The sequence below is a fragment of the Seriola dumerili genome, unplaced genomic scaffold (assembly GCF_002260705.1).
Source record: "Seriola dumerili isolate Sdu_G_001 unplaced genomic scaffold, Sdu_1.0 BDQW01000068.1, whole genome shotgun sequence".
Taxonomy (NCBI): Eukaryota; Metazoa; Chordata; class Actinopteri; order Carangiformes; family Carangidae; genus Seriola; species Seriola dumerili.
Window position 1 is genome coordinate 13,427,924 of NW_019174323.1, and position 14,307 is coordinate 13,442,230.

The 14,307-nt window shown below is 40.2% G+C and overlaps 2 protein-coding genes across 3 annotated transcripts in view; both read left to right on the forward strand.

Moving 5' to 3' along the window:
- Positions 1-650: 650 nt before the first annotated feature.
- LOC111220015 (peptide Y) lies at positions 651-4,083 on the forward strand. Its single transcript, XM_022742945.1, has 3 exons — positions 651-838; positions 2,194-2,274; positions 4,059-4,083. Exons 1-3 carry the CDS (start codon positions 651-653, stop codon positions 4,081-4,083), a joined length of 294 nt encoding a protein of 97 aa, XP_022598666.1.
- A 449-nt stretch (positions 4,084-4,532) lies between these two features.
- Positions 4,533-14,307, forward strand: part of mpp2 (membrane palmitoylated protein 2) — a 37,796-nt gene continuing 28,021 nt past the window's right edge. The window contains exons 1-2 of one of the 2 annotated variants that reach the window (XM_022743432.1): positions 4,533-4,848; positions 13,388-13,467. In XM_022743432.1, coding sequence (XP_022599153.1) covers positions 13,437-13,467 — 31 coding nt within the window. In that variant the 5' untranslated portion in view covers positions 4,533-4,848; positions 13,388-13,436. The remainder of the gene's footprint in view (positions 4,849-13,387; positions 13,468-14,307) is intronic. The other variant, XM_022743433.1, reaches the window with a different exon arrangement.

Sequence of the window (14,307 nt, forward strand, 5' to 3'; positions counted from 1 at the left end):
GACTATTTTATTGCGCTGTTCGTGGTGCTGAACGAGCAGCCTGTTGGCATGTTTTCCTCACACCATCACAACAATACTTCATTTTTATTTTTTTATTTTTTTGAAAGACTCGGGGAAATAAGTTTTTTTTTTGCAATGTTTATACTCAACAAAATAACCTTCAGCTACCAAGGGAGTCAAGTTCAGCTGTGAGTGTGTCCTCCAGCTTTGGCAGAGATAAGTGACCCCGTGAAGGATGGTGCCGGAGGAAAGAGCGAGGGGTGTGGTTAAGTGTTACTCGGTGCGCATCAGGTATCCGTCCCACACTATATAACCCTGTGAACCGAAGGGAGAGCAGCGAGACAAGGGGCAACACCGGGGTGACTACACCAAGAGACAACTGTCAAAAAGTAGGTCCTCTTACTTTTCTGATACTTTGCTGCATCTTGAATTTTTAACCGCATCCTAGAAAGATTTTTTTTTGCATGTTATTTATTCATGAAATAATGTGGGTTTTTTTAATATAATATTTGAAATACTTTAAAGACATTTTGTGCATTAAGGTAGGCTATTTATGTGAAATGGAGCAGAAACGTAAACACAAAGTTAGTTTGAAGATAAGAAGCAAGAACAAAATGACATTTTACCATGGCATCTCTCCCTCTCCTCAGATGGCCAACATGTTGAGATCGTGGATGATGCTTGCAGCGCTCGTCTTCTGCCTCCTCGTGTGTTTGAGCAGCTTTGCGGACGCTTACCCTCCCAAACCAGAGAGCCCCGGGGGCAACGCCTCACCGGAGGACTGGGCCAAATACCACGCGGCTGTCAGGCATTATGTTAACCTCATCACCAGACAGAGGTGAGTCCGCTTTACCAAACCAAGTTACAAATGTGTGTGTGTGTGTGTGTGTGCGTGTGTGTGTGTGTGTGCGCGCTTTCAATTTAGACTTATAAAATGAACTAGAGTTAGAAAGCTATACAGATTCACATCCATCCACTTTCCAAGTTCTGAGAGTAATTAACTCTCAAATCAACATATATGACCTGGAAAAAAAAGAGGAGAGATCGAGGGACTAATAGATGCTGAAAACATGCATTTCTTTGGTAACTTTTCATCCTCTGGTTGGGTCAGACAGATAGTCCACCTCCCTTGATGTGAGGGATTAAGTCTGGCTCAGGGACAATTTGGCAGAGATAGCCACAAGCAGGATCGAGCTCTCTCCCAGTGCATGAATTCACTCACACTAGGCCTGTTTTTCATCCCAAATAAAACCCTTTCAGATACTAGTTAAGAGCTCATCCTTTCTTTGGAAAGCCAAGGAGCACCCTTGGGTCATTATGCTTAAGTTACAAAGCCTTGCTGTTGTTCCTCTGATGGGTATATAATGTTTAGACCAGGGAGAAGCTAACAGCTCTGTTGTGACCCCATGTCTTGTAACAGACATACAGCAACACCAGATATCCTAATAATTTCCTTTTGTTTCATAGTAGGTGAATCAACTGGATCATAACACAGTATTTAATACCTACATGGTTGTAGATGTATTACACATCTTGGCTTTTGAAATGTAGCAGAGATTATTTGAACCTATAATGAAATTTCTTCGTTTTTAAGTTTGTGCTGTTTTCTTATCCGTCATACTTAAAATACCAAAAAGATTTCCGTTTTGACAAGATAGCTTTGTCAAATAACTGTTGTGTTGAATTCTGTTGCTCCATTTGGAGAAACTAGTGGGTGTACAGTTTTCCTGTGATGGAAGCAGAGTATAGTCTCATCATTAACCGTCCTGCTCTGTAATTAAAGAGGCTGGATCTGTCATTAGACTCAAAGGACTGTGTGGCACCCAGTGCAGCCCCCCACATCTCAAACAAAGGAAGGTTTACTCCCTTAGTGGCTAGGCATTGATTTTGCAATGCACAGCGTTATTCTTTTTTTTTGACTGGACTGCAGAGATTGAGCAGAGAAGTGGCACTGATTAAAGCTCCACAGGGTTTTGTGGAGTTAACTTGCCTTGTTCAAAGCTGGATGAGTCTTGAAAAAAGATGTCCTGTATTTGAAATTCATAACAAGGCTGGTGGGGGTCACAGGAGCACCCAGTGAAATGCTGAGTGAGTGACTGTTGATGTGCAGCAGAGAGGCGCTTTCACATGAATGAGAATCTCATATTAATGTTGAGTGGCAGTCATTACATGCTGGTGTTTGGTTTTCTCCAGGTATGGGAAGAGGTCGACCCCGGAGCAGGCGGTGGCGTGGCTGCTGTTCGGAGCTGATTCAAGCCAAGACACTGAACCACGGTGAGAGAAACAGATAGAAAAAACATCTCTGTTTAATCGCTGTGGGCTTTTTAGGATCCCTAATGAAGGGTGATTCATGTATTCTTAAAATACAATTGGCCTCTGAAAGACAAATCCATTAACAAAAAAAGAGAAAAATTCAAGAAAGCAAGCAAATCAATATATAAACTGTTCATTGAAGAACATCATAAATGCAGCTGTACCAATATTCAAGAAAAGCCCCATCAGTCAAACTCTGTGTCCTAAGTTATGATTTTACATGTCACAGTAATCAGTTTCTTCTTATTAATTAATCAAGAAGATGCAATTTAATGAGACAAGACCAACATAAAATGGACCAATATTTCATCTCCTGTTAGCAAACAGTCTGAATTGAAATAACACATTATCACTGCCATCTACAGTAGTGCAAAAACATTTCTGCTTAATGCATCCTGCCATATATGAGGCTATACATCTGGCTGCACCCACCCCTATTTAAAATCTTTAAGAAACAGACCTGTTGGTGCAGCATATTGCTTTACCGCCGTAATCCTTTCTGCAGAAGGATCATGTTGCTGTTGTTTAGTTCCTTGTTAATATTCTTTGCTCTTGTTCCATGACATTGTCACAATGTCACGATCACATACTTTGACAGCTGAGCTGGTGATCTGAAGAGAAAAAAAGGACCTGAATCCTTTGCAAAAACCCGGTTTTCTGATGAATGATTGCTCATAAATTGTGATCTTATCTTCATCTAAGTCGTAAATGTAGACAAACACGGTGTCCCTAAGCTAATATCACACAAACAGTTATGATCTTTTGCATCTTTATTGAACACACAGTGCTGGTGGTTACCTCCATCGGTAGCAATAGCCTCCAACAAACACTTCCTGTAGCTGCTAATCAGACCTGCACAATGTACAGAGCTGCTTAACCTCAGACATATTCTTAGGATTTCTTGTGTCAGCGGCTCTGCTCCGTTAAGGTTAACGTTTGGGCTCTGACTCTCCAGCAGGTGGACTTTCTTTGTTTGAGGTCATCCAGTGGTAGAATAACTTTGATTGTGTGGACAGCCACCATACACCATGCTTTGTGTGTGGAAGACCTGTGAGATATTAACCAGCTCCAGTGATTCCTTTAAGCCTTTAGCTGTTACTCTGACATTACTGTACATTCTGCTCTGTGCTTTTGAAGTTATCTTAGCTGGAGGCCCTATTTTTGGGAGAGTAGTCACAGAATTAAATCATCTCTATTTATAGACAGTTTGTTAGACTGTGGACTGATGAATCTCTAAACTCTTTGAGATGACTCTGTAACCTTTTCAGCTTTATGCAAATCAGCACTTCTCGATCGTAAGTCATCTGAGATCTCTTTTTTTGGCGATGCATAGTTCACATCAGCAGATGCTTCTTATACAAAAGTAGCTCTAACCAACATCTCCAATCTAGTTTCATTCACTGGACTCCATCTTTGATAACTCCCGACTCCATTTAGGTTTTGTTGATGTTATTAGCCACGGGTTCCACATATTGTCTCCAGCCTATACTGTGGATGTTTGAATGTTTTTTTTTCAGTATGGACAAGAACAATACAATGATTTTATGTGTCATTAGGTAAAATAGATTATGTTTGTTCATAATTGTAACTTGGATGAAGATCTGACCATATTTTAGGACAAGTTTATACATAAATGGAGGTAATTCTGAAGGGTTCTCTTACTCACTACTTTTTCTTGAAACTGTATTAGGATGCATCAAGTGTAAATTTCATTTAATTAAACAGCATTTTCTCTTCTCTTTCAGCTCGGACTACAACGATCAGTGGTAAAACACTCCGACATTAACCCTTCCCTGATCCTTTGATTAAGCAACAATGAAAAACACTGAGATTTTCAAAAGACAACCTGCACTGGACTTTGTGACTGCGTATTGGATTTGTTAATGTGCATGCAAATCTCTCTCTCTCTCTCTCTCTCTCTCTCTCTCTCTCTCTCTCTCTCTCTCTCCCTCTGTTTATCTGCTCCTCTCCATACGTCTATTTGTTAGTTGGCCAAAAATGTAAATAATTTGTATCAAAATCAATTACTTTACAATGAAGACTTGAATGGAATAAAAGTATTAAACAGACACACACATGCTTTGGTAGTCCTTCTTTTTACAGACTGCACTTGCTCTTGTTGCCACTAGATGCCGCTGTATCCCCAGGAAACGTGCACTTTCAAGTTAGTCTATCCTATTGCTGGTCTTGTATGGGTTCATATCGACGGCAGCGGACAGGCTTCAACTTCAGACAGGGGTACCACACCGAAAGACGCGTTTGTTATCACAAAACCGTCCTTGGCGTCCTTTGGAAAAACCGGATCAGAGCGAACCGAGCAGCCAATATAGGTTCTAATCAATGGATGCTATTTGTGAGGGCAGGCGAGCCGTTTTAGGTTAAAGATAGCAGTTTGTGTGGGTTGCCGTTGGCTTCAGTGTTGTGAAAGTGACTGCATACATTAAACAAGACCTGCCGTGCTTCAACAACTGCAACTCGACCAGTGGAGATATCTCAAACCCTCTTGCTGCATCTCAGACGAAGGTAACCGGACAGGTGAGCGCTTTCAACCTTTCGCTGTTTTTATTTTTCACGGAGAAAACGTGCTGTTCAGTTTGATGTTAGTAGATAACGAATATGCCGTTTTTCAATCAAAGCCTTGCCAGAGATGTAGTCCACCTTCCCCACTCGCCAGGTGGCTACTGGAAGGCTACATGCAGGCAGTTATTTCATGTCTTCTAAGTAAGACCTCCCGAACAGATGAAGTCTTATTACCCGCATAATTAACGCTAAAATCCACTTATTGTCAAACCTCGTGGACCATTTTATCGAAGTTACGCACATTGGGCACGAGAGAGCTACGCAATTCCCCCTTCCACGGTCTCGTGCGCCTTATTTGTTCCTCAATCAGTAGCTACATGTCATTTTTTTTTGTTAAGCTAGCTTAATTGACCCCAGGCTATTTGCACCTGTACAGCGACCACAGGTAAAACACAACTACAGTATCGATGACAGCTTTACTAAGAATTACCACAGCCTGAACGAGGGAAATTGAATCAAATTATAATGTTGATAACAATGAGTGGATGCACGTCATGCACCTGTTCTTTGCCATTGCGCATGCCCAATCAGAACGTGCACAGATGTTAGAGCACATGTGGACCAACACACACACATAGAGACGAACACACATATATATGTGTGTATGTATGTATGCGTGTCTGTGTGCACTGACGGCTATATACAAAAGCTAAAATGAGAATCAAATATAAGGAAACAAACTAATTATTTTTCAAAAACTGCCACTGGCAGGGAATACAGTTTCATTTATATATAAGCACGACCCAGTTATTCACTCAGAACACGAATCCAAACATCACTCTATCTTCAATAATTGTTGTAATGGTTCACTATTTTAAAGGCATGTTATTTTTCCAGGTCCTTATACACTGTGTCATATTTCTTACCCAGCCACTGATGCTCGGCGGGATATTATCACCTTAAAATGGTCCATAAGGTGAAAGTTTTTTTTAAACATTAGTTATTGTTCCCTGAAAACTTTATCTAAATGACAGAAATATTAATAAATGAATAAATATTTGGGTTTCTGTTGATATTGATTCAATTGGACATCCATCTGTTTAACTTGATTTTCAGTTTGTTGTCTTTTATGTTAGAAATGGTCACAGCTGCATTCACTGAAACAAGAGTATACTGACTGACAGTGTCACACTGTGAGGACTGTTTATCACTGGGGAGGAATTATTCAAATGTCCTCTATCAGCAAGAGTTAATGTATCTCCAGTGATAGTAGAGACACTATCCAGTTGTGTGCAGGGATGAGAAAGGGAAGATTTGACGGTTATTAACAAAACATCAGTTTACATGTAAATTTATTTCATAAATTACAACATTAAGCCTTAGCTTTTTGAAACTTAAAATGTTTGTGTATGTGTACGTGGTTGGGAATTTATGTTGTCAATTCAGTATGAATAAAAACCTTTTAAAGATTGTGCCCTAGACAAAAGAGCTGCCAGGAATGATAATGAAAGCATAAATGAAAATGTTTTTTAAACATTGTTCTATATAAAGAGTCCATCTAGTCTATACAGGTCTATACATGACTGATCTGTAAAGCATCTGTTGCACAAAGGAACTGAGAATGATATTGTTGTTTTGGAGCAGTCTTTTGAAATCAAAGCTCATATTATCATGAGCATTTGGTGCAGTTTCACTAAAATATGCGTAATGTATAGTTACTTATATCAAAATGAAAATCCCCCCTGCTGGATTTTCATATGACACCACAGATAGGTCTCATTTTTAAGAGTTTTTGACTGGGATTAAAGAAACTTCAGCCCTCTTATCAGTTTCTGTTTTGGAAGTGGGAGGTTTACCATAAATTTCCCTGCTTTTGACAGCTTTGGGGATTGGCTACAAGATCAGCAGGTCTGGTTCTACCTCGACAGAACCATAGTCTAAGCACTTCTTTAACGATTTAAGAACTCTGCTTGAAATCAGACTCCTTAGACGTTGAAAAATATGCTCTCCGCTCTAAATGCTCTAAAGTTTTTCAGGAAGACTGGAATTCATTTTGTACGAGACATAAAATTGGATCGAATCAGAAAAAATGGCAGCATGGTAGTGTAGACAATGTGACCGTGACATATCTGAGCCTCAGAGTAATGTATACATGACATTAAATTAATACAAATCCTTTAACATTGGTCATTAATTCAGAAAAATTCAAAGAGCTATCCCTGTGTGACCCCTGATCCTCGCCCAAATCTTATTATACAGAAGAAGTCAGATGTCATCCTGGTTATTTGATGTCACAAACAGAATAGTCTTCATAAGAACACCTTCAATGGTGCCTGACCGTGACACTGTTCAGTTTTACTGCTTTGATAGACTGAATGATAAATTACTGCATCAAACAGGAATTCTAATCAACTGTAGCTGGCAGAGTGAAAGGCTGCAGAAGCAGAGCCCATCCACACTCGATTCCACTGGGAGATTAATCAGTGGCGGTTCACGTAGTCTCAGCATCTTTTGCCCAACCTCTTCGGTGTCGATCAAAAAAATGACCTGCCCATTTACTCTCACACCTGCCACCTCACCCCCGGCCGGCACAGGTCTCCATGTACAGAGGCTGTGCTGTGAGAACTGAATTATGTCATTTTCATTACTGTATTTGTATATGTGGATTTTTAATGTTATTTTGAATATTGTTTGCCTTGCAATGTGGCTCTAGGGATGGCAGAGTCTGTCAGTCCAGACTGAAATATCTTGACAGAAATACTGGATGGATTGCTTTGATGAACAGAGTGTCCTAATGGCTTTGGTGATTCTCTTGACTTTTCATGTACCAAATGTTCACTTTTCAAAGTGAAATATTTCAACATCTACATGATGGATTGGCACAAAATCTTGCACAGACATTTATATTCCCCAGAGGACAGTGACATCTGACTTGGAAGGTTCCCTGACTTTTCCTGGCGAGCCACCATGAGGTTGACTTCTGTCGTTTTGAGCAAAATGTCCAGACAGTTTTTGATAGATTGCCCTGAAATTGAATACAAACATTTACGTTCACTTTGGTGATCCTCTAATTTTTTTTTTTTTATCTTTCAGTACCATTGGGTTAAAATCCGCATTTCCATCAGGCTCAGCTTTACTTGTGTAGTGTGTTTAATGCTACTTAACAAATGTTAGCCAGGTAACATGCTAAGTTAAGAGGTTGAACATGGTCATCATTACCTCAGCAGCATGTTGACATTGTCATTAAGAGCATGTTAGCATGCTGACAATACCATATAGCTCAAAGCCAACATATAGCCTCACAGAGCTGCAAGCATTGCTATAAACTCTTAGTCTTATATTGGGCTGACATTCAATATCTTTACACCAGGCTCACTGAAATGTCTGATCTTTAATAAAAGCCAGTATCAGCCAAATACATGGGCAAGCCAGTGTAACCATCTTGCACTAAAAGTGGAGATTTTCTCTGTAATATTTGGGCTGTAACCACCAGAGAATGTGTCAAGAGAGATTTGAGTGACATTGAGACAGTGACATTCATTTAGTCTATTCCATCATGGCTGCTTCCTCAAAAAAATGAAAGGAGTGGGGACCTTTAATGAAGTCCAGGTAGGGTGGTGATTGTAAATGTTCCCCGGGTGGCTCTCAGCACTTTGCCTGACTCCTTTAGCCTCTCAGTGGTATGTACATGACATTTAATTCTAATTACACTAATCTGTATGGGGCTGAGGGGAAAGGAAGACTCACAACACTAAGATGAACAGCATTTATTAGATGTCTTGTTTTCAGGTTTTATCTGTTGATAGTGATCAATCTTGTGTTATGCTGACAAAAAAAACATAGTTCTTACTTTTCTAACTGTTTGAGAATCTCTGAGTTGTTCATGTTTCTGAGTTGGCTAATGAGTCCCCAAGCTGTTAGCTGATGGTTAATCATTCATGATAAGATTTTTCTTGGCATGTTAAGATGAAGCTTCATAGTAACTTTATGCTCAATATGCATCAAGGAAAAATACATCAAATGTTCTTTTCCACGCAGTTACACAGTTTGTGTACACCTTGATTTTTGAAATCGCTCAAACATTCAGCACTGACTACTTTAAACCGCTTTTGAATTTATACTCTCCTTCAAAGGACTTCAACATAGACTTTAGATTTTTTGTGGCATTTGTAGTGACTTGGGCGTGATGCAAGATTGAATGAATTGCTTTAATACTGTCTTTTGAGAAAGTTTAGTCTGACAACAGGGAAGCATAAACATACTAGTGCTTTCTTCGAGATACTTGAGGGCAGATACTCAAAAGAAGCTCTTATGATAGTTTCCACGAAGCCTCTGAAGTGACACGCCAATATTTTTGTAAGAATAGTATAAACTCTGACAGGATTGTCTGTCTTTCTGAGGAAACTGTGAATTTTCTGTCGTAACTCCCTGTGAATCAGCGCAGAAACAACGTGATTAGTGTCAGCTGTAAAGTTTATATGTATTAAAACAACAGTTTTGAAATCGCAGTTGAAATATTGCTCAATTTCATTAGACCTCGTCTCTGAAATTGCTGTTAAAGCATTTAGTTTTGGCTTGTGAGTTCTGTCAGAATTGATTCCCTGTCTGTTGTGTGAATGCTGCAGTCTTTTTTTCAACTATGATGCTGATAGAAAATCATTTCCTCAGATAAAGAGCAGCTCTGTGTTGAAGTATAGCTCAAACCTTTTAATAGATCCAATTTTAGCTCCAACTTATTATTATTTTACGCATTTTCCCTTGTTGCCATGGCAAAGCGCCGGGGAAAAAGGCGAAGAGCTGCTCATGGTTGTCTTGGATACGACAGTTTTCCCTTGTAAAGTAATGAGAGGAGCTGAACCTGTGGGAGCACAGGGCTATTTTTAGGCCTGACGCCAGGCTGCATGTGTGGATTAGGACTTGTTTGGTCGTTGGTGCATGTATGTATGTATGTATGTGTGTGTGTGTGTGTGTGTGTGTGTGTGTGTGTGTGTGTGTGTGTGTGTGTGTGTGTGTGTGTGTGTGTGTGTGTGTGTGTGTGTAAGCATGTTGACAGATTTTAATGCAGCCTCACTGGGAACAGCTCAAGGCATTTTACACTTGGCATACTAACACCTGGGCCACCACTTGTTTCATTGCCATAGGCCAAAATGTGCTGGAAGATGCTTTTTTTTTTTTTTAATTGTTCGAACTGAGGCTTTATTTGCAGTTGTATTTTTGATATGTCTGCAAGCATTACCTTGAAGAAAAAGATATTTCACTCAACCTTTGCTGGGGATCTTTGCTGATAGAGAAATATTTGTGAAAGTAATTTACCACAGTGCATTGGTTTCATGTCAGAGTGACAGAGGGCAAAAATCTTCAAGAGCAAAGGAAAAGTAATTTGAATTAAATAAAGTCACAATCTTCAATGAATAGTGGAAAAAGACCATCCAATCTCAATAAAAAAAAAAAAAGAAAAAAAAAGGTGGAAGCACTTTCTCTCTTGAATTTCAGGGATGTTTTTAAAGCACCAAAACCTCGACCTTTGCCCTCGTTATTGGTTTATGTAAGACTTGGGTGATTCAGGAATTTAAACTCACTGCAAAGGGATATATGGCTTCAAAATAAATGTCTAAAATATATAATTGTGGATCAATGTGCATTCGCAAAAACCACACCCCCCCAAAAGCACACACCCAGCTGGCCTCTTGTTTTAATAGATTGACAGTGAAGAGATGATAGCAGGTCTGCGAATGTGATGTCATGGCAGCTGTGCTATCGAGCTGGTCTGTTCCTGCAATTCACTGAGAAAGATGGAGATTTGGGTGAGTGTGAGTGTGACTGCACGTGTGTGTGGTTTGACTAATAAAGACAGAGGGAAAAAATCACTATGACACAGTTTACATATACACAATATTACTGTGGAGACACACTGACCCACAACAGCAGCATTTTTTCCATCTGCAGCAGAAAGACGATTTGTGTGAAAATACCAATTTTCACCTCATGGAAGGATCATTTACACGCTGTTCAACTACAACAGTAGTCTTAAAAGTATTTACAGGAGTACTTGTTTAATCCTTGTTTGTAGAGCTTGGTTACTGGTTGCACTTCTTGTGAGACGTCCATGCTTTTCTGCCAGAAAATACCAAGAAAATGCCACCACTGGTGATGATTGCACCATCACTAGCTCTTGGCTAATTTTACCTCATCGAGAATATAAAATAAGAGCCAAGGACAGTGGCAGAGGCAAAGAGCAGAGAGGATCTTGCCCCCCCCTCCTCCCAGCCTCAAGTGTGTCAGCCCAGCCCAGCTCCAGCGTCGCCAAGTCCTGCTGCAATCGGCTTTGACTTCTTAGCTGCCGTGTGGTCTCCGCATACTTTTAACAAACTCATTTCACAGTGCAAACACAGGATGCCACGGATAAGCCTGGCGGACTGGTATGTGGTATTAAGGTCCTGATCCACATAGATCAGAGTTTTTGTGAAAGCACTTGGTCCTTCAGCATCTAAGAATGTGCTTCAGTGTCACACCGGTAGCAGCAGTTCAGTTACAGCTGTTAAACAAGTAAACATGTCGTTCCATCATGTATAGAGAAATTAAACCAGCTTCAGCTTGAAAATGAAGAACAAAAAACTGAACCTTTGACTGACCTCAAAAACATAATGAAGTTGCCTACACTTAACCAAAAATGAATACAAGGAAAAAGCTCGATGTGACAGCGTTTCTCTGAGCCAGTTACGCTGAGTTCAGGTGTTACTATTCCAAATATGATATGACATGTCCGTGGGTTAGGAGAAATAGATTTATTATATAAGACAAAGGGAGGGAGTTAAATATAGAAGCCCAAAAGGATGAAAACATATGGCAGAATAAACCAGGTTATTGCAAGGATTATTGGGTGACGAAAAACAGATTTACAAAGGGATGAATTTAAAGCTGAGCGGTCATTAGCGTAATGAAGTCTGAAATGAATTATTCCAACCTGCATTTGAATGGAGGTATGAAAAGCAGTAATACCATTGTCCCAGTTTGGTGGATCAATATGTTTAGATTATAACTGAAATATGCCCTTCTCCAGTGGGTTCCCACTTAACAGTTTATAAGATAGAATATTTTAACTGGTGCCCAGGGATGCACTGATGAAGTGCTTAGACACAAAAGTGCAGACCTGCAAACATCTGAACAAATAGGATTTGGGAATATTTTGATCTGTATGCAGAGAATAAAATTATTAGAATTACATAGGACTGGGCTCGAAGAGGCTAGAAAAGAAGTTAGTGAGTGATAAAAGAAGCTTTCTAAATGAAAAATGTCCCCCAGTAAAGTCATTTTAGAAATGTTGGCTGCTCAGTACTAAAAAGAAATGTGATTCCTTTTGAAGGAAGAAATTAATTTAATCCGTTTATTAAATATATAACATTGGAAGCCAGACAGGAAACATTTAGAGTGTAGCAGTCATTTGTAATATCACTGATTGTGCCCCTGTTTTTAGTGTAATTCCTCACATGCTGGAGCACTTTGTGAAGATTCTTCATCACCACAAATCTGATCGATGGTGATGAGGAGGCTGAAATAGGATTTATGTGTTGACATAGTGCACACATGCGCACACACAGTGACCCTGTGGTGACATTGCTGGGTTTTGGTCACCACGGCACTGGTTCCATCATGGATCGCTATTGTCATGGCAACCAGGAATTAGCATCCTTGGATACCACAGTCTCTCCCTCATCAGCTGCACTCCTTTCTTCCTCACCATTGTTCTTGTTTGATCTCTCTCCTTCTCTCTTGCCCCCCCCCCTCCAATCACACACACACACACACACACACACAACCCTTATGTTTCCCCACAGCCAGAGCCTTCCTGCCTGACAGTTTTCTTCCTCATCCCTCTTATATTTTCTTCATTCTGTCTCTCTTCACCCTCGTGACCATTGATTGCCTGTTCTGCTCGTGTCCCTGGCACTCCCTCCTTAGCTCCTAATTGCTATTCACTGTGTGTCTTTCCCAGATTCCACTTCACCTGAGAAGCCAGTTTTGGATCTCAGGACAACAGATGCTTAGTCTCCCACTCTTTTGTCTGTGATGCTTGTTGCTTTTTTCCTGCTGCATCATGTTAAATGGATCAATTAGAATCAACAGAGATCCTCACTAAGCTAATGTTAGCTGGCCTGCCCACTCACTCACTCACCCGCTCTCTCTGTCTTTCCAACTGTTGCCAATAGTATTCCTGATGGACATGATGACTGTTTGGGTGTTACCAGAGCAACTGCTTATTCTATTTTTAGGCATTAATAACGTTAGATATCAGTTGTCGTGTGTGGGAGCCTGGTTAGAAAAATTGGGAATATCCACAGGCTGTGATTATTACAGAAAAGGATTTGTTGTATTGAACTTGACAGACTTCAACCTCACAACACAACTCAACCCTCCTTCCCTTGTTTCAGCCTTAATTCTGCCTCAGTGGTCTGACAACCGAGGGATTTTTGCATTCAAATTCACATTCAGTGCTTCATTAATGTTTTCACTGCAACTCCCTTCACTCTTTTTTTTGCACTCTCTTTCATTGCAGTTGACTTAACACGTTTTGTGGAGGATACTGGGAGGAACCAATTTTTAAAATGCCCGTGGCAACATCCAGCTCTGACTCTGGTAAGTGGCTTGGTCTCGCTATGATCATCTGTGTGTGTGTGTGTTCGTGTGTTCGTGTGTTCGTGTGTTCGTGTGTTCGTGTGTGTGTGTGTGTGTGTGTGTGTGTGTGTTAGCAAGAGAGGGAGAGAGAGAGAGAGATATCAAGACAGAGAAGAGGGAGGAGATACTGAACGGTTGGTGGTTATTCCAGCACTCAGGACATGTATCTCATCTCCCGAGTTCTAATGTGACTTAATGAGCTGGCTAATAGAGCGCTAAAACTCCAGTCTTAGATCAGTCATGCCTCAGAGGATTTGCCGTTGTATCCTTCGCAGTCCTTCACTCATGCACACATGCACGTTGAGTCTGCATTAGTGGCCAGTAGTAAAAAGGAATCAGTGCGAGTGCACGCACGCACATACACGTTAACATTTTTCTTTGGAGGCATTAAGTGAGTCTTTTATTACGGATTGATGGATAATCAGGGTTAAGTGATTTGTGATCAGCATTGAATGCCTTTATGCGTCATAGTTAGTCAATTACATTAATATCTTTTCTTACCCAGTTCAACTTTTTTTTCTTTTTTTTTTTTTTAAACATATGGATGTTTATTTAAAGATGGCTGGTGTTTTTCGATCAGATGGATTAGAATTTGATAGTATTTTTCATGTCAGGAGACAATTTGGCGCAACTCCAGTGCTACTGGGAAAGAAGAAATTTAAAGGAAAGATGTTGTAAAGACATTCAGTCTGGCACTTCACAGCAGTCTATGCAAAATTTAACAAACTCCAATGACTGAAAACATGTCGCCCTCTCCAAACAGTGTTCTGTTAATGCAGTAAATCCCAGGCTGTGTAAACT